The 25,056-nt window shown below is 41.3% G+C and overlaps 1 protein-coding gene across 2 annotated transcripts in view; it reads left to right on the top strand.

Moving 5' to 3' along the window:
* Positions 1-1,741: 1,741 nt before the first annotated feature.
* The window catches only part of ALDH1L2 (aldehyde dehydrogenase 1 family member L2), a 58,021-nt gene continuing 34,706 nt past the window's right edge, over positions 1,742-25,056 (top strand). Inside the window, exons 1-2 of one of the 2 annotated variants that reach the window (XM_072655804.1) lie at positions 1,742-2,021; positions 23,603-23,747. In XM_072655804.1, the coding sequence (XP_072511905.1) occupies positions 1,974-2,021; positions 23,603-23,747 (193 nt within the window). In that variant the 5' untranslated portion in view covers positions 1,742-1,973. The remainder of the gene's footprint in view (positions 2,022-23,602; positions 23,748-25,056) is intronic. The other variant, XM_072655803.1, reaches the window with a different exon arrangement.

The following is a 25,056-nucleotide window of genomic DNA, read 5'->3' as shown; positions in this document are numbered from 1 at the left end:
ATTTTCACCTGCAACCATTTATATTTCCATTTCAAGTTTTGAATGGATTTTAGTCCTGGAAGGTACCTTAAGAGGTCATCCAGCTGTCCCTGATTTTACAGATGAAGAAACTGAGGCCTAAAGAATTTAGATAAATGTGTAGAGGGGCTCAAATTTATTGTCTTTAAATGTCTTTTTTTCTATTTTAAATATTCTATTGGCAAATTAATGCAACTCTGAAGTTCTTCCTCACACCCATTAGATTGGCCAAGTTGACAGAAAAAGGAAAATAACAATGTGTAGGGGCTGTGGGTATTCAGGTACATTAATTCACTGTTGCCTTGAATTGGTCTTTGATACCATTTTACTAGGTCAATATCCCAAACAGATGAAAGAAAGAGGAAAATGACCCATATGTACAAAAATATTTATAGCAGCTGTTTTCATAGTATCAAAAGAAGAAGAAAAAACAAGAAAATAAACATCAAATGGAGAATGGCTGAACAAATTTTGGCATATGAATGCAATGGAATACTGTTGTGCCCAAAGAAATGATGAAAGCAACAATTTTAGAGGAAGCTGGGAACACTTGTATGAACTGATGGAGACCATCTGTATAATAACAGCAACTTTGAAAGACTTAAGAATGCTGATTAATGCAATTAATGCAACATTCCAGAGAACCAATGAAGAAATATAATATCCATCTCCTGAGAAAGAGACGATGAACTCGGTGAAAAATGGAACTTTTTTTTTTTGACAGACCAATAATGGAATTTGTTTTACTTTGCTCAAATGGTCATATTTGTTTAAAATGACTTTCTCTTTTTCAGTAAGAAGGAGGCAAAAGGGAGAGATCTTTTTTTCTAAATGTTTTATTGATAAAAGTATCCCTCCTTTTCTTCTTTTAAAAATGGACAAACCTGAAGATTGAAAGGTCATTTTGTTCCAGTCACACCTGCAGTTGGGTAAGAGCTTATCTTTCCTCCTATTTCTTCACTAGGTGCCACTCTGGATTAAAGGCTGTGCAAAAGTAGTATGAATGTATTGTATCCTACAATATTATTTCCGTTTTGAAAATGGACCCAAGGCCCCAAAAGAGATTTTAGTTGATTTTGATCTTAAAGTTATTATGCAGTTTTCTGCCTGTCAAAAATCCCAAGGCCTTGCTCAGGTGGCAGCTCTCCAAAAAGCCTTTCCTCATTCTCCCAAAAGAAGTCAACTTTTTTTGTACATTCCTAACATTTTCCTCCATACCTCTCCTTGCACATTCTGCCATATATTGTTTGCGTAACTCTAATCTCTTCCGCTAAACTGGAATCTCCCAGTGGTCACAGGCTGTTTTAGTTGTCTTTGTAGAACATGAACACAGGTCTCACACGTCCTAGATCCTCCCTGAAAATCCATTAACAAACACTTACCCGGAAAGCCTAATAAAACTGTTTGTTCAGTGAATGAATATTACCATATATGGTTTGCCGAGAACTGATGGTGAGATAAATGCCCTATTCTGCGGTGATGGAAGACCCTGCGTGCTTCGCACAGGAGAGAGGCAGTCCCCATCCCACTCAGCTTGGGAAGGGAGGGTTGGGATGGAAGGAAGCCCAATTCTAGAACCCCCTCCCCCCCAAACTGGTTTCTGTGCTCCCTCTCCTCCATCATCACTTAGCATGCGCCAGAGCGCCTCCGACGTTCAAGTCACTGAAGGCCGGGTGAATTACTGACCCCGTGGGCGCAGAGGATGCCCAGCCTTGGGGCAGGTGGACGCACAGGGCTGTGCCGACGTGTCGCTCGCACCCGGGAGGCGCGCGCCGGCCCAGCTGGGGCCTTGAAGAGGCAGCGGGCGGGGTTGGGGGTGTTGCGTCAGACCAGCTAAGCCTCTGCCAGCTGGAGTGGGGCGTGCCCTGCCGTCTGCGGGGCCGGCCGGCGAGCGATGAGGCACTGCTGCCCCGGGGACCTGGCTCCACTCGATGCGTTCCCGCTAACCGTGCGAGATGCTGTGGCGAAGCGGCCAGCTGCTAAGGCGATTCTCCACCGCCCGGGTGAGTGGGCACCGCGCGCCCTGCCAACTTGGCCTGCGGGCTCCGTCCGGGCCGCGGCGAGGGGGCACCCCGAGGTGGTGCTAAAAGTGGGAGGGAGACCGGCGGGCTGGGATCGGAGGGAAGCGTAGCTTGTGAGAGGGGTGGTGTCCTTTGTCTCGGGAGCTTCGGACTAGCTAGCAGAGCATCTCCAGGCAGGTTTGTGTGGCGGCGGATGGGAGCTGCGGGACCCATCGCCTAGGGACCAGCTGCTGCGGTTAGCTAGCCCTTTTGTTGTAAGGATCCTTGGACGCGATCATGAATGGATGGACCGTGCAGGGCAGTGCGACCCTGGGCCATCGGCTTGTTCTCTCTGGGTCTCAGTCCGCTCATTGTTAAAAATCTGGGAAGAGGGGGCCCCTTCTGGCGCTATACCTATGGTCCCTCTCCCGGGTACTGGCAACAGAGAGACTTAGCTGAGGAGGCTTGGAAGACAAATGTTCCCGAAATCTGTGTAATGCCTAGCCGAGGCTGGCCCGATTTAGCAGCTAGCTAGCGATGGCTGAATATTCTAGAGCTGCTTTAGCTACAGCAGGCACTTGGGTTTCCAGGATTATCGTCGGCTGAAGACTCAGCCACGTTGAACCGCTATTACAGTAAGAGGTACAGTAAAAACAGCTGTCGCTCGGTGCCTTGGAATTGCATCAGCTGCCTAGAACTCATGTGAGTGGGAGGACACGTTGCACGGGAATTTATCCTCAGTATTTTCTGGGTTGAGGAGTTAAGAGATACCTTTCTAAGTAAGGCTCCCAATGTGCCCAGCCTAGGATGAAATGCTTCCCAGAGAAGGGGAGAAATGCCCAGAGGCATGACTGTATTCAGCGAGTTAATTGCATGCCATATCGTAAAGTAATTAAGTGCTCCTTGATTTCCTTTGCCAAATAGTCCTCAGTAACTGTGTAAATAGTTCTAGTGGAGAAAAAGGTCTTCGATGTAATCAAGAATTGTAATGATGTAGTGTACCTGTAAAAATGTTTTCCCAGAACCCTAATTACTCTCGGAGACTAGGGTACTTACTTTACATTATGCTTGCTTATCTTTCTATCATGAGATTTTATTTTTTCCAAATTCAGTAAAATAATCTCACCAGAAGTAGGCAAGGTAGGCACCCTCTGGAAGTCAGCATGCAGAGGAGTGCCATGAGGGACACTCCTTAATATCGCCACAAATTTGTATTTTGTACCAGAAAATTACACTTACCACACTGTATTATGAAGTTCTGAGCCTTCCACATTGCAAATGTTAATTTATATATGTGTATGTATAAACTAACATGCACTTATACATCCATATATATATAAATTAAGTCACATTCGTCATGTGTAAGGCTCAGAACTTTCAGGGAGGGTAATACATTAAATCAGGAAGAGACTGAAAAAACTAAACCACATCAGTATTGACTTCTAAGTAGAACCAGCAGACATAAAAAAAGTGAAGTATGCAATTCAGCAAGTGAAAATCGGAGTTTCACAGACAGCCCAGGCGCTCCACTGTTTTCCAAGAAATGTTCAAACCCTGACCCAATGCAATGTATTGGGTAGATTGTCAATGGAAGATTTAGGGGAGAAGGTGATAATCACAGAGGATGAGAAGATGTGGCTAAGGGACAGTCATTATCCTTCACAGATGAGAACACAGGTCCATTAAGGTTAAGGATTTTAGCTCAGCTTTTCAGAGCACTGAATACATATTTGATTTCCATCAACACTGGAAATGATTTTTACCTTCCCAATTGCTTTAACTCATTCCATATAGCTGTTTTAATTCCGCCTTATACCAGCTTTCTACCTGCCAAATGCTGAACACAGACTGTTAACTTCAAACCAATGCTTTACTTCTCATTGTTCTTATACCCAACAACCTACCATGTAGTCCAATGGTTTCATGTTGCACATGGCATAAATGCTAAGCTCAGTTTGCCATTAAAGGCTTTTCATTGTCATAAAGTTTTGTGTTCTACTTCTCTTTCCTTTGCCCACATCCTTCTCCCTATCTAGAATGTCCTGCCTCCCTTTCTCCAGCTAAGGAAATCCTGTCCTACTTCAGCTGGATTGGTGCTACCTATTTATTTTGACGAGAGTGAGAAGAGTATGTTTGTGGGGAGATAGTTGGTACTTCCATATGTCTGTGTATGTTTTTTAAATTCCTAAAGCTTTTTTCAGGTGTGGGGGAAGGGGAACACACCAAGGGTAAATGACTCTTCACCCTGAGAAAGGAAGGGGATTGGATGCCTGGGGTTTCCTTGAACTAGAAATCATACTCTCAGTTTAAAAAAAAAAAAACAACTCAAGTTTTTAGTAGGTCCACCCTTCACTAAATCCTTTATCTTGTCTGTGACTCACAAATTGTTGGCTCCAGTCCTAAGAACTTCATCATTAATACTTGTTTTATCTGTGGAAGCGCATGTTTACACAAGTTTCTCATTCTTTGAAGGGGCCTTGAATCTTGGTTGAATTAAGTCTTTCTTATATATGTTCACAAAACAAAAACTGAAAAAATTATAATTTCTTACCTTTGATTAGTATAAAGTTACTTAGCTGAAGTAGAACAATACTCCAGCCTGTACACTAATGACCATATTGTAGGTGAGTTATTTTCAGTTTCTTCCTGCAGTTGGCGATGTGGTGATAAAAATGGCTCAGCTTTTCCTGACAAGTATCATTGTAGGTATGGGCAGGAAAATCATTCAAATGGGCCAAGATCAAGAACTATGAATCTGACTGTTGGGATGAAGAGTCGCTGTTTGACAAAAATTGCTGGCAGATATTAGGGTTAGATCAACATTTCACACCATGACCTAGGTATTTCTTAAAAATCATAAAAAAATTTGGAAGAAGGAAGGGGATAAACTTTTTCAACTATAGATAGTAAAAGAGAGTTTGATGAAACAAGGGATAGGGTGGATCACAGGACACTAAATGGGTAATTTTGATTATATAAAATTAAATGTTTGCACACACAACATGCAGTTAAAATTAGAATGGAAACAGTTAAGTGGGGGGAAATCTTTGCAGGGAGTTTCTCTGCCCAAGGTCTGATATCCCAGGTATACAGGGAATTGATTCAAATATATAATAAGAACAGGAGATATTTCCCAATAGATAAATGGTCAGAGGCTATGAGGAGATAGAAGGAGGAGGAGGGGGAGAGAGGAGAAGGAGAAAAAAGAGAAGGAGAAGAAATCAATAATCATAAGAAAAATGTTTCAAATCAGTAATACTAAGAGAAATGCAAATTCAAATAACTCAGATTCTACCTTACACTTTAAGACTGGCAAAAATGATGAAAACAGAAATGACAAATGTTGGAGGGGCAATGGAAAGACAGGCACACCAGGCAATCAGTAAGCATTTAATAAGTATCAACTAGCCTGGCAGGCACTGAGCTAGGCAAGCACCAAGAATAAAACAATCCCTACCACAAGGAGCTTACATTCTAATGGTGGAGACAAGCAAGTCTGTATGTAAGTATGTACAAAATAAATTTAAATTGAATAAATAAAAGTAACATACAAAGCCCTTTGGAAGGGAAGGCACTAGCAGCTAGGGAAGATCAGGACAGATTTCATACAGAAGATGGTGCTTGAGTGGCATCTTAAAGGAAAAGGAAGAAATACATTCCAGGTATGAGGGAGGATCAGATGGTAGATGGACTATCATATATGAGGGACAGAGGGAAAAAACAGTTTGGCCAAAGTGCGAGAGTCAGAATAATGTCCACTGAGACTAGCAAGTTAGGGCCAAGTTGCAAAGGGCTTTAAAAACTGCAAAGCTGTTTATCTTTGAGTCAGTAGGGAGCCACCATTGGGGTTTTTTGAGTAGGATGGGGATACAGTCCCTTCGCTCTGGTCTGATCACTCTGGCAGCAGTATATGGGAGGGACTGGAGTAGTGAGAGATGAGGCACAGATCCTAGACTAACTGCACTCTTGTTGGAGTTCTGTGAATTGGTGTAGCCACTCTGGACAGCAATCTGGAGGTGCCTAGGAATCTGTTTCTCCTAATTTGGAACTGACCCCCCCAAAATGACAAAATCCTATGACTCAGAGTGGTCATAGATTGCAAAATGATAGAAAAAAGGAAGGATCTACATGGAGCAGAGAGGTGCCACAGTGGACAGAGTAAGGCCTGGAGTCAGGAAGACCAAGGTCACATCCAACCTCAGATACTTAATAGCTGTGGGAACCTGGGTAAGTCACTTAACCTTTTTTTGCATCCATTTCATTACCTGTACAATGTGCTTAATAATAGCACCCATCTCCTAAGATAGTTGTGAGGAACAAATGAGATCGTTGTAAAGTCCTTACGCATTGCCTATCATGTAGTAAGCACTATATAAATGTTACCTGGTATCGGTATGCACAAAAAGTCTCATAGCAGCACTTTTGTAGCAGAGAATTGGAAACTGAAGGGGTGCTCGTGAATTGGGGAATGACTGAACAAGTAGTCACATGTGAGTAGAATGGCATGTGCCATAAGAAGCAATGAGAGAGATTCCGAGGAACTTGGGATAAACAGATCCAGCATGTGAAGTGAGCAGAACCAGGAGAACAGTTATGACATTGTAATCAGAGCTCTAATCAGTGAAATTATTGACCACAGTCCTAAAGATGGATGATAGAGTGTGCTCTCTACCTCTTGACAGTGAGCTAACAGACTCTTAAAGGAGATGCACGGGACATACACTTCCAGAGATGGACAATGTGTGAACTTGTTTTACTTTGCTACGATAGTTTGTTAAAAGGGACTTTTTTTTTCCTGACTTTGGAAGGAAAAGGTGAGAAGTTAGTGATCAATTCCAAAATGAATGAATGACTAAAAGGGTATTCATGAAGCACTTTAACATGCACAGAAGAGAACTGAAGTAGGTTTAGAGAGAAACAGGCAATCAAGACAGCTTTGAAACTAACCTGCTGAATTTAACATATATGTAAAAAAATCAAGCTGTGCATAATAGATATGTGGTTTCACATGCAATCCTCTCCATTCTTTGTGGAAATAGTTATGGATGTTATCTTTCAATTATAGGATAAACAGATACTTTTTTTAAAAGCCACACAGAGGGGTTGAGCAGCAAGAAAAGTCAGAGATGGGCAGATTTAGTGAGAGATGAGCTCCTGGGTTCAGGATGCCAGAGTCATCAGTAAGAAATAAGGATTAAAGAGTGAAATCATTTGTATATGCACTAGCCTTCTGAGCATAGGTTGGCTCTTGGCTCCATCATGGATAGCTAGAATTCCATCACCATGACTGATTGTGCAACCTAAATGGGGCAGACATCATTTCTTTCTGCAAGCGATTTCCTTGGGACACTGCCTTTGTGTGGTGCACCATTGAAGAAAGACCTTCACCAACTCTGGGGCATAAAGATGGTGCGCTTGTTCCTTTATTTGGACCTGTATATCCATCTTACCTCACCAAATATGATGGGTGACCCCTGTATCTATGGGAGACAGATCCTACCAGTAGTGGCTGTGACCATGTAAATTAGTCTATGCTGACTAGCTCCTTCAAATAATCTTTGCCCTTACTGTATCACTATAAGGAGTAAGTGAAGGGAAGAATTATGGATGAAAAGCAGTTTGAATGGAAGGGGATATGTGAAGTAAAGGAATGGACTATACAGTTACAGATCTTTGCAATGGACAGAAGGTTGCCAGCCATCCTGGTGGTGGGAGGTATAACAACTGAGATATTTGAAGGTATCACTGGTTCCTTACTCTTTTCTGTAGCATCAGAGGAGATAGGGAGGAGAGGTGAGCCCTAATGTGCGTGTAAACAGAGTAGAAATAGCTGTTTTACAAATCAAGCACTCACATCCAGTAAGAGGTAGGCTAGGAAGACACAGAAGTGTGTTCTTTCCTTGAGGAGTAAACAAGCTATCTCAGGTCCTGTGATGGAGCTAATGAAGGGATAACGTAAACCATTTTCTGGAGGATGACACCACTTCCAATGTGGAGGCCACAGCTCGATAATGAAATCCATTGTTACTGCTGCACTCTGTTGCACAATCCAAATGACATGACCTTATACTCAGATTGTCTCTGAAAGGTTTGAAAAGTCATCTTCCACTCATTTCTACCCTGTCCTCTTCCTGGATCTAAAACAAAAGTTATCAACCACCCTCCCCCATCTTTGGTTCAAGAACAAGAATGACCTGATGCAACTGTAATGGCAGATCAAGGTTAAATGGCAGGATACCAGTCCTATGCCAGCTTGGAATTGAGGTCCCCTCCCCCCATAGCCAGGGCAGACTTTTCTCTCACCACTCTTCATGAAAAGCATAGCAGGGAAAGAGAAGTGATAGATGAGCCACTTCTGAACCTTGTTCTGCAGGAGAACCTCGAGTGCGTCTTTCTTGGACCTAATCAGGGAATAAATACATTTTAAGGGGATCAAGAGAATCATAGATTTTAGAGCCAGTAGAAAGGATCTGAGATGTCTGAATCCAACACCCTCATTCTGCAGATAAGGAAACTGAGCCCCAGAGAGGTTAAGTGATTTAGTGCGGGATCACAGAGGTGGTGAGGGTCTGAGGGGAAATTCCAGGTCAGAGCTTCCAAGTCCAACACTCTAGCCACTATTTCCTGCTACCTCAGAAGTGATTTGCTCAAGGTAACACAGGTAGTAAGTAACAAAGTCAGAATTTGAACACAGGTCCTCTGACTTCAAATCCAGCTTTCTTTCTAATGAAATCTTACTAATACTCAAACGTTAAACACACAGTGCCAGTTTCCATGAAGGAGCAGTACTTTTGCCTCAATGGCATTGAAGACAAACTGGTATTATTTTTAGTGGGATAGCATTATTACCTCAGTGTTAATCCCTGGGGTTCCCAGATCACCCCCAATATTGCTAGGGCAGAGTCTCATATAATTGCTGTTAGGGATGTAGACTCACGCTATCTCAAGCTGTATCAATAGATTGACTTAATACTGTAAAATGTCCCTAACCAGTATGGAGGTACCAAGCCATATCACACAAGATAACCCTAGGAAAAGAGAAACAGATGCCCAGGCAACTTCCCATGCCACCTTAGGAGAGGTATGGGGGAAAAGGGAATTCTGAGGAACTTCGCAGCAGCCATACTTTTCCCAAACCCACTTTGATTTGAATCGCCTTACAAAAGCTATCACTGACCACAGGCCTTTTCAATAATGGTCAGTTTTAGTTACTGCCAAGGGAAATCCATTCTTCTCACTCCTAAAGTCCTTCCTGTGTGGCCACCGTATTCTTATAGTGATACTTCTTGAAGTTACAAGACGACCGCTCAGCTTTACATTTCTTTACAAGTGCTGACGTTGCTCATACCCTCTATTGCCTCATCCAGGATAGTAACAGTCTAATTCTGCTGATGCAACTTGCCATGTGACCCCTTGCCAGCTTCATCTATAAATCTGTTGACAGTAGTCAGTGTGGAATGCAATTTGTTATAAGTCCTAAGAAATGTTCTGGGTGTGTTGAGCCAAGTACCCAATCCCCACCCCAAAACACCACTAGAAGTATAGCAGATCAGGTGGCATTAAGGGTAAATTAGTCCTTATATCCCCTCACCTGGGTTTGTAAAGGTTTATTTTCCTTAGTCGCTGGTTCTGCTCACAGGGATTCCCCCATCTATATTCTCTACTGCCACTGGCTATATACCTGAACTCATTAAGAGGTTTTGTTGGTGTCTGTTTAGATTGGTTACTTACTCTGTCTACCCCTGCCTTCAATTTGCATGAGTTATTCAGGAATGTAACATAAGGTGAGTCGAGGAGAGTAGGGAAAGAAAGGTAGCTCTTGCTCATAAAGTATATGAGATCACCATGGTCAAGCACTGAGCTGAACCTCTTTGCAGATATACTGTTTGAGTCCTGGAGGATATTCACAAATTTGATTCCTGAGAGCTCATGCAAGATCAGACTCATCAGGCCTTATCCACTTTGATCTGTCCACCAAAGTGCCTAGTTTACCTACAGTACTGTTGCAAATGTCCAGAAGTTGTAAACATACTCCATGAGAAAGCCCTTTCTCCACTGATGGCAGATTGTTGGTTGGTAGAAAGTGAAATGAATCATCAAAAACCTTCCATACCTCTGGTCAGAAGCTTTATGCCTCTTCCTTAGCAAGGGATAGTTGCTTGGTAGGAGGAGTCAACCAACAAGACATGACCTGGTGTATCAGTCAGCTTCAGGAAAGCTATCTGAGTATGCTTAGAGTAAAATTGCCAAGGACCAGGATGACCGGGCAAGAAATGTTCCCATGCCTCCATCTGGACATAGAGCCCAGAATTGTCTTCATGCAAGGCAGTTCCCCTACCCCAGAAGTCATATTTCTGTCTGTGACCCAGATCCTGCTGCAGAGAAGTCTCCTGGATCTTACATTCTTTTTTTCCTTTTCCTTTAAAAATTAAAACTCAGCCAACATGATCATTACTATATCCAAATCAGAACAGAAAAAGAGGATGGCATACAAAAAGCACGAGACAACCAGATGGCTCAGTGGCTGTAGCTCTGGGCCTGGAGTCAAGAAGACCTAAGTTCAAATCCAGCCTCAGACACTTACTAGTTGTGTGACCCTGGGCAAATCACCTAACCTCTATTTGCTTTAATCCACTGGAGAAGGACATGGCAAACCACTCTGGTATCTTTGCCAAGAAAACCCCATGGGTTTTGCCCCATGGGCCATGTACTTGTGAAGAGTTAAGGTAGACACAACTGAACAAGATCTGAAACCATGAATCTCAATTATAGACAACTTTTTTAAAAGAAAAAACATATATGTATAAAACAGATTCAACCCAGTTAAGCTCCAAAGCTGCCCTGCTTGTCTGTCTCCCTCCCTCCAAACATCCCTCTGTTGAGAGTTGGTACAGCCATTGATGTTTGAAGTGGCATCAGATATTTAACAGCTGAGTACTCAGAGCAAGTCACTTAATTCTGGAGCTGTTTTTAACCAAATAGTTATCTGGTTGCTGGGGGTCAGGGTGGGGAGGGTTAGGAAGCTTGTCAGGAAGTAGCCCTACTTTTTTATGACTCTAGATAATGAGAGGAGCACCTAAGTACATGCCCTGAGCTATGCTGAATGATAAGATCAAAAAAAGGGCTTTTAAAGTTACCCCATGTGGGCAAATCACTTAACCCTGATTGCTACACCCCCAAAAAATGGGGGGGCAGGTAGAGCACAGACTCAAGAGTCTACAGAACCTGAGTTCAAATTCAGCCTCAGACACTTGACACTTACTAGCTCTGTGACCCTGGGCATGTCACTTACCCCCAATTGTCTCACCAAAAAAATAAAAATAAAGTTACAGCAGGGGCAGTTTGAACTTGACAGAGCAAGAATGATGAGAAGGCAGAACCACTCAACTCCTATCAGACTTATTTCTCTTTCAGTGAAAATGATCTGCAGACTGAGGAGAATAGGACAAAAATGGTTCAAAGAGAATTGAAAGAGTTGGTAGAAAAACCCCTAGCTTCTTTTAATGAACTGTTGTCATCAGGCTGAAATAAACTCCAGCTTAGGGCAATACAAATCATAGATTTAATTGCTGAGGTCTTATTAGTGATCTCTGGGGAAGGAGAGGGAAGCAAATAAGCATTTATTAAGCAAATACCATGTGCAAACATCTTTACAAACATCTCATTTGATCTTTGGGAAAACTTAATTAGAAGGTAAAAGTATTGCAAGCCTGGAGACAGATAAAATGGGCAGATTTTCAAAAAGGGGAAGAAGAATTCTTCAAACAACAGGTCAACCTATTTCAATTCCTGGAAGAATTTCCAAACATTATTAAAGCATTTGCAAACATTCAGAGAGCAATGATTGTTAGGACTTGCCAGGAATATAAAAAAAAATTTCAAGGCAGAGTAATGTTCATTTCCTTTTGACAGAGTTCCTAGACTTGTGGATCATGATCATCAATCATTTAGTAAACATGTATTAAGCACCTTCTATTCCAGGCACTTCTCTGGGTTTTGGGAATACAAAGACAAAATTAAAATCAGCCCTGCCTTCCAAAAGCATTTTTCTATAAGGGGAAACAATATAACACATTTAAATGGGTACAAAATTTATACAAAGTGAATACGAGGAAATTTGAGCAGCAAGATAGTGATAGTTTGGGGGATCCAGAAGAGCCACAAGTTGGATGGGGTATTAGTGCTGAGCTTTGAAAGAAGCTAGGGGAGGCAGCTAGGTGGTGCAGTGGATAGAGCCCTGGCTCTGGAGTCAGGAGGAAGATAAAATCTGGTCTCATACTTGACACTCAGTGGCTTTGTGACCTTGGACCGGTCACTTAACCCTGATTGTCTCACTGAAAAAGAAAGCAGGCATTCTAAGAGGCAGAAGTAAGGAAGGAGGGCATTCCAGGAATAGTGGCCAGCCTATACAAAGGCATGGAGGCTGGAGATGTGCTGTCACATGGAGATGTAGGTAAGTTTAACTAGAACATAGAGCATATGCAGGTATATTTTTTGTTTCTTAGAATTTTATAAATACAAAGCCATATTCTTAGAAAAGGGGGATATAGAAATAGAGACCAAATATGGAAGACAATGCAGAAGTCAAAGTTTTGTTGGCTCTCCCACAGGGACTCAATGATGCCAGACTGGTGCATCAGACTGGTAGACCAGAGCTGGATGTCTAGATCTAGGCATCATCTGTTTAGAGACAGTAATTGAATCTGTAGGAGATGATGAGTTTAGAGAGAGAGTATATAGAGAGAAAGGAGAGACAAGGATGGAACCCTCACTGTTGAAGGACATGCCACGAATAACAGGCTGGCTAAGTAGACTGAGAATGAGTGGTTAGACAGGTAGAAGGAGAAGCAGAACAGAGCATTGTCAGGCAGACCTGGAGAGGAGAGGATCCAGGAGGAGAGAGTGGTCAACAGTACCAGAGAGGAAAGCGAAGTAGAAACAATTAATGTAGGCAATTTTTGCTAAGAGTTTGACTGTTTAAGGGGTGTTTTAGAGACCTGGGCATGTTTGGAGGCAGTAGGGAAGGGACTAGGGATTGAAAGAGAAGGATGATTGTGAGGGCTGTTTACCGGGGAGACAGGATAGGATGGAATCAAAGGTCCATGTAGAGAGCTTGACCTTTGTGAGAAAGGCCTTATGCAAAACTAGAAGTAATAGGAAGAGGCTACAGAGAGGCAGATTTGGGTTTTGTATGAGGAAAAACCTACTAATAATCAGAGCTGTCTCAAAGAGAAATGGACTGTGTCTGGATATAGGGAGTCCCATTCATCATGGGTGGTGTTCAGGAAGAAACTGGTTAGCCACATGTCAAGAGTGGTGGAATGGAGATTCCTACTTAAGTCCAGTTCAGACTAGATGACATCGGAGGTCACCTTGTAAATCCTGAGCCAGTGGTTTTCAGAATTTGGTCTGGGATCTCCCCAGAGGGACCTCAAAACCCTTTCATAAACTATTTTCATAATAGTACTAAAATGTTTTAATTTCTAATAAAGTATCTGTAGATTGTCTACAGCAAGGTAGCACAGTGGTTAGAGCACCAGGCCTGGAGTCAGGAGCACCTGAGTTCAAATCCAGCCTCAGATATTTACCAGCTGTGTGTCCCTGAGCAAGTCACTTAATCCTGTTTGCCTCAGTTTCCTTCTCTGTAAAATGAGCTAGAGAAGAAAATGACAAACCTCTCCAGTATCTTGGCCAAGAAAACCCCAACAGGGTCATAAAGAGTCAGATGCAACTGAACGACTAAACAACAACAGATATAACCCACATAAAAAAAGTTCTTTGCAAGGGGGAGTCCTCAGTAATTTTTAAGCATGTAAAGGGGTCCCAAACTCTTTGAGAACCTCTACCCTATGCTATTCTATTTTTGATTGCCTGAGGGAAAGTAGTTCTCTCTAAAAAGAACTGGTGTTATTTGAAGGCTAATCCGTAGAAGGAACTTACCATGTAGCCCAGAAATATTTCTGCATCTGTCATGCCCTTATAAGATATCACTACCACCTTCATGATTAGCATTAATGTTTGTTGACTGACACTTTCAGTAAAACAATGACATAATTAACCTTTTTTTAAAAAGTGTTAGTCACTCCCCCTTTGTACCAGATGCAGGGCCAGAAAATGTGACTTTGCTCATCTGTACCCTCATTATTAGATCTAAGGCCACTTCCATTACTAGAACCCAAGATCCCAAGTCTTCCTCGGACACTGTATCTTTCCTTTATTTCTGTCATGTTCTATTTAATTTATATCACAGTTATTTGCATATCGCATCAGAGCCTGCTTTACCAGAGGTGAGGACTGTGGTATTTTTTTCCTTTTAACATTCCAGTACCTTTCATAGAACTTAACACGTAGTAAATATTTAATATTGGTGTAATTATTGTGGAAAGGAATTCCCTTCCATGTCAAGAATGCTAAAGAAACTTTATTTTTACCATTGTCCTGTCAGTTTAACCTGTAGCAAAATACGTCTTTAAAAAACTCACATTCTTTGAAGTAGACTAGCTGCAAGCAACATACTTTGCTACAAAAATGTTTATCCATGGTATTGCTTTGATTCACTTCTACCTTCTGACTCATGCTTTCATAAGACAGATTTTCAAAATTAAATGTTATCTTTCCAAATTGATGGATGGATATGAATAGAATGTTTTCAGAAGAAGAAAGCAAAGATATAAGAAGTCATTTTTAAAATGCTCTAAATCACTAATAATTAGAAATATACAAATTAAAACAACTCTCCTATACCACCTCACACCTATTCGATTTGACTAAGACCAAAAAAAGGAAGAAAACCATTGGAGGGGCTCTGGGAAGTCTGGTACACTGATGCACCGCTGGTGGAGAGGTAAACTGGTCCGACAATTCTAGGGAACAATTTTGAATTATGCCCCCCAAAACTATTAAACTGTACATACCCCCTGACCCAGCAATGCCACTACTATGTCTATACCTCCAAGAGATTAAAGAAAGAGGAAAAAGACCCATATGGACAAAAAATATTTATAGCAAGTCTTTTTGTGATGACAAAGAACTGGAAACTCAGTGGGTCACCATCAATTGGGAAGTTGCTAAACAAGTTATGGTATATGATCGTGATGGAATACTATTGTGCTATAAGAAATGATGAAGGGGATTATCTTGGAAAAACCTGGGAAGACTTATATGAACTATTGCAGAGTAAGATGAACGGAAGTAGAAGAACATTTCATATAACAACAGTATTATAAAGCTAGGTTAACTCTGATCAACAAAATGACCGATCACAACTCCAAAGGGCTCATGATGAAACATACTATCGATCTCTAGATAGAGAACTGAGGGACTCAGTAGAAATGGAAACATTTTTTTCTTAATTTGTTTTATGTGACTATATATATTTATAATGGCCTTTGTTTTTCTAGCTTTCTCAATAAGGTAGGGTTAGTAGGGGAAGGAGAGAATGTGAAACTGAAAATAAGATTAAATTGAATTTTAAAAATAAATAAAATAAAATTGTATGCTGTACTTTTCTCCACAACAGTGATATGTATATATATATATATATATATATATATATATATATATATATATATATATATAGTACCAAAGATTAGTGTAAATGCCTTATGACATCTCCAACTGCCTGTCAGACATACATGTCCCATAGGCATCTTAACGTCAGTACATCCAAAACTGAACTCATTATCGTCCCTCCCCCCAAATCCTCCCCTTTCCTAATTTCCCTATAATCATCAAGGATACCACTTTCCTCTCAGTCACTTGGGCTCAAAACCTGGACATCATCCTGGACTCCTCATTTTCTCACATTCCACAAACCCAGTAAGTTGCCAGCTCCTGTAGATAGTGCATTTTTGCCATCTCTCATATGTATATCTTATATGTATGTGTGTGTGTGTGTGTTTCTTTTCCCACTATCACCTTGGTGTGCAGTCTCTCAATCAGCTCACACCTGGAATATTGCCTGTTGGTTGTTCTCCTGCCCCAAGTCTCCCCCCACTCCACTTGGTATCAAAACAATCTTCCTAAAATGCAGGTCTGACCATATCACCTTCCTTCACTAAATTCTAATGGTTCCCTATGACCTCCAGGGTCAATAATAAAAGTCTGTCTTTGACTTTTAAAGCCCCTTATGACTTGACTTTCTCTTACCCTTCCTTTTACCTCAAACTCCCCCCCAGGTACTCTGTGATCCAATGATAGATATTCCATCTCTGAACTCAGTGCATTTTCACTAGCTATCTCCTGTGTTAGGCACTCTCTGCATCCAGGCTTCCTCCAAGTCTCAGCTAAAATGCCACCTTCTGCCAGACTCAGTGCTGGTGCCTTCCCTCTGAGATCACCTCCAGTTTATACTGGATATATTTGTTTCTGTCTATATTTATATTCTGTCTATATGTTGTTTGCATATTGTCTTTTCCATTAGACTGTTAGGTCCTTGAAGGCAGATTTGTTTTTTCCTTTGTATCTCTAGTATTTAGCACAATTTCTGGCACACAGTAGGTACTTAAAAGGACCAGAATTTAAGAATACTTCTAAGGACCATCAACTGACACCATACTTTTGCACAGGCTAAAGAAAACAGGATGAAATCTTATTCCAAAGTAAAATTATAATAGCTGCTTATAATCATTTGTACAGATAGGAGAAATTATAGTAAATAACAGTAAAATTATTCTTAAGAAATTAAAAATTCTTGAATTAACTGATAATCTTAGTCCTTTTAATGTTAATACATGTTTTTGGACTTGACTCCCTATAACACTGAAACTCTGCCATCTTGTTATAGACAGCTACTCTATCATGAAATGAAAATTTCTAAATGCAAAAAGAGTCCTACAGTCTGAAACCCCTTTTAGAAACATTATGAACCTGGAATTCAATTCCAAATGCAATTACCATGCCATCTGAGCACCTTATTACATTTGAATTGTGTATGTCATATACAACTTATTTAAATGAAGAGAAGGTAGAGCATTTTTGTGCTGATTAGAGTGATAAATAACTGTTGCCATATATGCATAATAAAGATGAGACTGTCTGAGATGCAGCCCTTTTTTTCAATTGCCCTTTCATTTTTTACCCTTAGGTTTATTTTCATGCCAATTAGGGAAAAAGAATGGGAGCTGAGATGAGCCTTGTGCTGCCTCCCCCCTCCCTTAGCCCTGCCCCTGCAAGGCATCTGTAGGATTTTCTTGGTTGGAGTCCCTAAAATAGCTCTTGGAGACATAAACTAAAAATTTGGGCTTTAACAAATAAGAGGAATTGTCTAACCACAAGTCAGATAGATGGCTAGGGTCACTGTCTTTGAGTCTGCAAAAAATTAGAAGGAAAAGCAATCGGACTTGGTCAGTCTGTGCCTTTTGCAGGCTGGCTGCCTGGTATGGTGACTCATAGCCCCAGACTATGCATTGAAAGAGCTTTAGCCCTTTCTTTTGCCATGTAATGGAATACTAGCTGAGGCAGCAGACAGACCAAAAGAGGGGAAGTAGGTGATGATCATTAGATAAGAGGAGGGTACAAGTCAATGACCAGTGGAGATGCAAAGCCCATCCAAGAGGAGAGTGACATTAGTGTAAAATGCCTAAGTGATCCAGGTGCCCTGGGGCCTGGGGGATGCCCATATGCATACACTCCATGTATACATAGCAGGATCTTTTCCATCATTTAATTTGCTATGGTTAATTAAATGGTATTTGTTTTGAACAAATGTGTCCTCTGACCTTGCAAAAATAAATATATCAGTGAGAGGAGGGGAAGTTAGTTTTTGAGTTAATGGTTCTGGGTGAGAGCTGACCCACAGAATACCTTAAATGTGGGCTAGCTTTCCAGTGTCCCATGTGTGAAAAGGGGGCTGGGTGCTACCTAAAAATGTTGAATTCAGTATTTCAAGGATCTCTGGTTTTGCTGGTGCAGGTACTCCCAACAATTCCAAGCTGGAATTCCTCTATGCCCTAGTAGATGGCCTTTGACTTGCTGTAGTTTAAAATAAAAATAATCATCCTCTGGTAGCCTACATTCTGGTGAAGTTCCTGTTGGAATTTAGGTAGGTCCTCAGATAACAGAGTCTGAATGTCAAGAGAGCTTAGAGGTCATCCATTACAACCCAAACCTAAACAAAAATCTCTCTTATCATATCCCTGAGAAATGCTCATTCAGATTCTTCTCAAAGATCTCAAATTAAAGGAATCCTCTTCCTCAGGAAGGCAGCTCATTCGACTTTTAGATAGCTGTTATTATCAGGAAGTTTTGTGGGTCTGACATCAGTCATCAGCATTCCCATACTCAAAGCCATTTGGTATAATTTGGTATAGAACCTGTCAAAGCATGTATTAATCCAGCCTTAGAGAGCCCTAAATCATGGACTAGGAATGAGGCTTCAGTGAATAGTTTTACAGAATTTAAAGGAATGCTACACTTAGGGGGTGGAAGGAGGAAAAAAAATTCAAAATATTATAGTGTCATGGAGGGCAAGTTTCACTGAAGGGATAGTTCTTAATGTTGGTGCATCATCTATGTTTCTCATCATATGGTACTTGGTGAATCTCACCCATGATGATCTGTGGTGAAGTAGCCCTCCCTCCTCCAGTAAAGGAACAAGGGACTAAGGATGCAGAGTGCTGCACGATCTCTCTGTTGTTTTGCGTAACTCTGTTACCAGGAAGGTTCCATTTGGAATGCTATATAGCTAAATGATTTTGTGACATATCAACAAAAGATATCAACAACACTTTTTTTTATGGGGCCAATTTTAAATAACTTTTATTCTCCAGGACAAGAATTGCATTTCCACTTGTTTACAGTACTGATAAAGTGCAATGTTGTTCACTTCTCTCCCTCTGCGCACATTCAAGTATTCAGAATGCCCAGATTTACACAGTAGCTTAAATGTTACTTTTAAACTGCTACTGCCTTGGCTACAAATTTTGAGTCCTTAAGCTTTTGGAAAAGCTGTGTGGAATGCTCTTTCTTCTGCTCTTTAGTCCACATCTTCCATGGTGGGTCGGGAAGAAGCACCTCCAGATGGGGCTGCTTCACCCCCTGGGAATCCACCAGGCGTGCCTCCTGGCATGCCGCCTGCACTCTGGTACAACTTGGTAGTGATGGGATTGCAGACCTTCTCCAGCTCTTTCTGCTGATGCTCAAATTCTTCCTTCTTAGCAGTCTGGTTCTTATCCAGCCAGCTGATTATTTCATTACATTTGTCAAGGATCTTCTGTTTGTCTTCACCACCAATTTTGCCTTGCAGTTTTTCATCCTCCACAGTAGCCTTCATGTTGAAAGCATAAGATTCAGGAGAATTCTGGGAAGACACCTTGTCTCTCTGCTTCTCATCCTCAGCCTCCTGGACCATACACTCAATGTCTTCCTTGCTCAGACGTCTTTTATCATTGGTGGTGGTGATCTTGTTCTCCTTGCCTGTGCCCTTATCCACAGCAGAAACATTGAGAATGCCATTTGCATCAGTGTCAAATGTCACTTCAATCTGAGGAACACCTCTGGGTGCTGGGGGGATTCCTGTGAGCTCAAATTTGCCACGCAGCTTGTTATCCTTTGTCATTGCCCTCTCACCTTCATAAACCTGAATAAGCACACCAGGTTGGTTATCCGAATAGGTGGCAAATGTCTGTGTCTGCTTGGTGGGGGTGGTGGTATTATGCTTGATCAGAACCGTCATAACTCCACCAGCAGTTTCAATTCCAAGGCAAAGAGGAGTGACATCCAACAGCAACAAGTCCTGCACATTCTCAGATTCATCTCCAGACAAAATAGCAGCCTGGACAGCTGCACCATAAGCAACAGCCTCATCAGGATTGATACTCTTGTTGAGCTCCTTGCCATTGAAGAAGTCTTGCAAAAGCTTCTGGATTTTGGGAATTCGAGTGGAACCACCCACCAGGATGATATCATGAATCTGTGATTTATCTAGCTTGGCATCTCTTAAGGCCTTTTCCACAGGGTCCAGTGTGCCACGGAAGAGATCAGCATTCAGCTCTTCGAAATGGGCTCGAGTGATTGATGTATAGAAGTCAATACCTTCATAGAGGGAGTCAATCTCAATACTGGCCTGGGTACTAGAAAAGAGGGTGCATTTTGCACGTTCACAAGCAGTGCAAAGACAGCGAACAGCCCTCTTGTTCTCACTGATGCCCTTCTTGTGCTTTTGTTTGAACTCTGCAATAAAATAGTTGACCATTCGGTTGTCAAAGTCCTCCCCACCCAAGTGGGTGTCCCCAGCTGTGGACTTGACCTCAAAGATGCCATCTTCAATGGGAAAAATGGAGACATCAAAAGTACCACCTCCAAGGTCAAAGATCAACACATTTCTCTCGGTACCAACCTTTTTGTCCAAGCCATAAGCAATAGCAGCAGCAGTTGGCTCATTGATGATTCGGAGCACATTGAGACCAGCGACGGTGCCAGCATCTTTAGTGGCCTGACATTGGAAATCGTTGAAATCAGCTGGTACTGTGATGACGGCATTTGTGACGGTCTTCCCAAGGTAAGCTTCGGCAATTTCGTTCATCTTGGTCAAGACCGTAGAAGACACTTCTGGATAGAAACTTTTGCTCTCCCCTTTGTACTCTACTTGGACCTTAGACCTGCCTGCATCAGTCACCACTGTAAAAAGCCAGTGCTTCATGTCTGACTGTACAACTGCATCATCAAATCTGCAACCAATCAGACGTTTGGCACCAAAAACTGTGTTGGTAGGGTTCATTGCAACTTGATTCTTTGCAGCATCACCAATTGAATGTTCTGTATCGGTGAAGGCGATGTAGCTGGGGGTTGTCCTGTTTCCTTGGTCATTAGCAATGATCTCCATTTTCCCATGTTGGAAGACTCCCACACAGGAGTAAGTGGTGCCAAGATCAATGCCAACTGCAGGTCCCTTTGACATGGTTGCTGGGGAGTCGGGGGTCGTAGAAGGGCTGCTGCTGTGCTGAGTAGTATCAACAACACTTTTAAAAAAAGGAAAAAAGTGAACATTTCTGCAAAACTAGGATACCAGTAATTCTATTGATGTGGGTACAAATAGTGCACTGAGTCAAAAATAATATTAAAGATTGACTTTGTGAAGCCCCCAGTTTATTTTCTAAACTGAAGGCACCCTAAAGTCTCTTACCACAAAACTTCTTTTTATCCTGGACCATAAAATTCCTTGTCTCTCCCCCATCCTGGGGAATGAGATTTCTTTGTCTCCCTTATCTTGTGTCCTGTGTCTTTATCATTCAAGACTTTCCTTATCTTGAAAGACTTACCTTAGATCTCCAAACCCCATAAGGAAACCCTAAAATCAACCCATTTAAGTCTGGTTCATTTTCCTATATCACTGCCTTTGTTTAGCTCCTTGCTTTTGCCTCAGTAAAGTTCCTTTTGGCTACAGAAAAGGTCTAAGTGAATTCTTTCAAATTTGAACCAGCTCTCCCATCTCTCTCTTCAGCACTATGACTACCAATGGAGAAGTCATTCTTTCTCATTTAATTCCCCATTCACCTCCATCCCCAAAATTATCCCCATATATAGCCATGAAGGTGGAGCCAGCTACAGATGACTAGACACTGTGACTTGTAGCAATGGGGACAGCTCCCAGTTCTCATCCTTCCTGTTGTCCTTGACCATGGTGCTGACCTATAATGACTCAGCCCCACATGCTCAGCTTTAATATGCATCATTTCAGTCAAACTTGGACATTTCACTGATCCTGGATCATCCTGCTTCTCCTACCAGCATTCTTTGTACCACCTTCCATCCCTCTCCCTATACTTCTAGTGGTTAAAATCTGCTATTTCTTTCAAACCTAACTCAGGGATTATTTCTGTGGTGCCTTCACTGATTTCCGTTCTCTCCTCCAGAATGAAGAATCTTTTCCTTCTTAAACATCTTGTTTCACTTTTTTCCCTTTGCTATTTACTTACTAAGGGAACTGCTCCCTTGATTTGTCAATGCATCAGTCAGTTTCTCCCTCCCCTCTCCCATATTGTTACCCATTTTGAGTCCCCAAAGCTCCTTGATGAAGTGTTGACCATTTCAGTTAATGATTCATTAAGAAGGCTATGCCTCTCATTAGCATCAGATGGGGGGATATGAACAATTATTTTTTTTCTTAGTGATCATTATCTTGGAAACTCAGAGCCTTCCCTTTCCCCTTTAGACTTTTCAAAGTTTAGTCCTTCAAAAGGACTTTAAGATGTAAACAGGTCTATTCCTGCTCTTTATGTTGTAGAGACATGTCTGGGAAAATGTTGATTCCTCCCTATTGTTAGGACTGGTGATGTGGAAATTGATGTCTCTTTGATCAGGATTAAGTGAACTAAGTCACATACTCAAGACCTCATTTTAATATAACCCACCTTCCAACACATCAACCAATCAGAGTTTATTGGCATCCCTTAGGAACACATGCTTTTCAAAGGGCATATAACCTGTACCCCCCAAATCCCAAATCGAGTCAGTTCTGAACTGACCCCTATAGGGGGGCCCAGTTCTGCACTGTAACTCTTATGCAATGCCTGTCAAGTCAGTTTGAGAGAAATTAAACTGTGAATACATACAAAAACAAAACAAAACCGTCTCGTGTCTATCTGGGTCTCTCCTGTATACTTTTACCACAAATAGTCATATACATACTTTTAAAAAAATATATATCTCACTTGGAAGATTGAAAGATTCTTGAGGACAAGAAACATTTTATTTCTTTATTTGCTCCCCATAAGGCTACGTGTAGTCGATATGTGAAGAATCCAGCCCTAAGTCATTGGCCTAAATGTTCCCATATCAGCTTTCTGGGGCACAGACCAGGAAACATTAGTTACTGGTCTTAGGGATTGTACCTTTCACTGCTGCCTCATACACTAACTGTGATCCTGAGCAAATTACTTAACCTCTGCCTAAAACTGACAGTTTCCTTATCTGTAAAATAGGGGTAATAATAGCACCTGCCTCACAGGGTTGTTGTAATGATCAGATAACACACGTGCGGTGTTTTGCAAGCATCAAAGTACTGAAAATGATAGCTATTATAGCCACATGTGTGGCATGCTATTTTTCAAGGAGTACTATGCTAATGAGGTAAACTTTTAGCTCCTTTAGAACTACCAGATGTATCCTTCAGGTTTTTTCCTGCCACACCTTGTGATTTCTCAGTGAAATCCACTTTGTTGATAAGCACTTCTGTGAACACACCCACTAACATTTAAAGGGAGACTTGTAAAGATTATTTAATAATTGCACCTTTTGGATAAAGTAGCCTCCATTTGGGCAGTGGTGTGTTGGTGAAAGCCCTGGACTGGGCATCAAAAGGCCTGCTTTCAGGTCCTATCTCTGCAGTTTAACTAGTCATGTGGCTGTGGACTAGTCATTTAACAACTCATCTTTAGTGTCTTCATGTGAAAAAAGTAAATAATTCTGACCCTACCTCACAGACAGTGCTTTGTAAACTGTAAAGTGCTATTAAAAATAGCAAAAGTATGTTATTTTTGTCTTATCCATGGACCTATTGTATCCAAAAGATTATTTTTGTGTGACAGAGAACTTATGATTTCCCTCCATTCATTCTGAAATGTCATAACATAATTATTTCTTAGGTTTATTGCAAAAATCAACTGAAGTTGGCACTTATAGGCCAGAGTCTCTTTGGGCAAGAAGTCTATAGGCACCTCCAGAAAGAAGGTCATCGGGTAGTTGGAGTGTTCACAGTTCCAGACAAGGATGGAAAAGCTGATCCATTAGGTAAGTGTACTCTGAAATCATTAATTTATTTTTCTAAAGAAGATAGTTTTTTGGTTACAGCTATTTTATGCCAACTATGACCAATTGAAAGTCGTTTTTATTGGAATTTAGGAAACATTTATTTGGCACCTACTGTATGGAAAGCACTCTGTTAGGTTCTAAAGGAGCACACAGCCTTGGTGATAAGTGTCCTCAGAAATCATGTCATCCAACCACTGAACAGAAATACAAAGCTAAAATAAAACTTTTGACTTCAGTGAACTTATATCCAAGTGGACATATGTGGCAAGTGCACAAGTAACTATAATAAAAGACATAGTAAATGTAACATATATTTCATACAAAGTACATACATCATAAAAAATACATAAAGACACAGAAGGATGTAAGCAAAGTGAGTTGTGAAGACCAAGGAGAGAAACTGTCAACGACCCGTGATCATAGACACACCTGAAGGAATAGGAAAGTCTTCTGAGGGTGTTGTCAAGGATGCTGCTATTACATCCTTTACATGCCCTCTGTGTCCAACACCTCAGGGATCCCAGGCCAGGGCCCAACTTACCCACTAACATAGACACCCAGGAGAACTCTTCTAAGTATTTCCTCCTGTCCCAGAGTCCCCCTGCTATGCCATTGAGAAGTTTTCCTGGACTTACTGTTCTCCTTCCTTTTAACTCTCACAGCTCTGCCATTGGTGCATAATGGGCCAGTCTAAATACCAGGCAGAAATTCAACCTTCTTCTATTTTTACATGGTGCCTATAGGCAATCTGAGTAGAAGAGAGGCTAGTTCCCTGAGACCTACCAACACCTTCCTGGTTTACAGATTTATTCCACTGTTTACCTAATTGTGGTAAGAACAGGAAAGGTTTTTCGGAAGGAGGTGCCATTTGAGTTGAGCTTTACAGAACACAAAACAGAAAAGAAAATCTATAAAAAGCTGAATGAGGTCATCCAAAATGAATCAACAAATATCTGATTCTTGGAATATTCCTTTTTAATACCAATGTTCATTGGTGGCTCTTTCTGGCAGCAACAATATTTTAAAAACTGGATTCCAAATGACTCAAAAGGCCACAGGAAGGTACAAGGTTTGATGTGAATCCTATGTTGCCAGTAGTAGCTTCTGTGTTCAAAATGGCATAAAATATGAGAAAAGGAGACCATGTAACAAGGTGATTCAGAATATGTATAGCCCATGTAATATAAAACAAAACAAATCAGAGGATAGCCTCCAGCGTTACAAGTGGATCTTCTCTAGAGGATTCATGATGAAGGTATGGACAAGACTCTCACAGGATGAGGAGGTG

This window comes from Notamacropus eugenii, chromosome 3 (assembly GCF_028372415.1).
Source record: "Notamacropus eugenii isolate mMacEug1 chromosome 3, mMacEug1.pri_v2, whole genome shotgun sequence".
In the NCBI taxonomy this organism is placed as follows: Eukaryota; Metazoa; Chordata; class Mammalia; order Diprotodontia; family Macropodidae; genus Notamacropus; species Notamacropus eugenii.
Note: the sequence above shows the minus strand (reverse complement) of the source record. Positions and strands in the feature narration are given on the sequence as shown.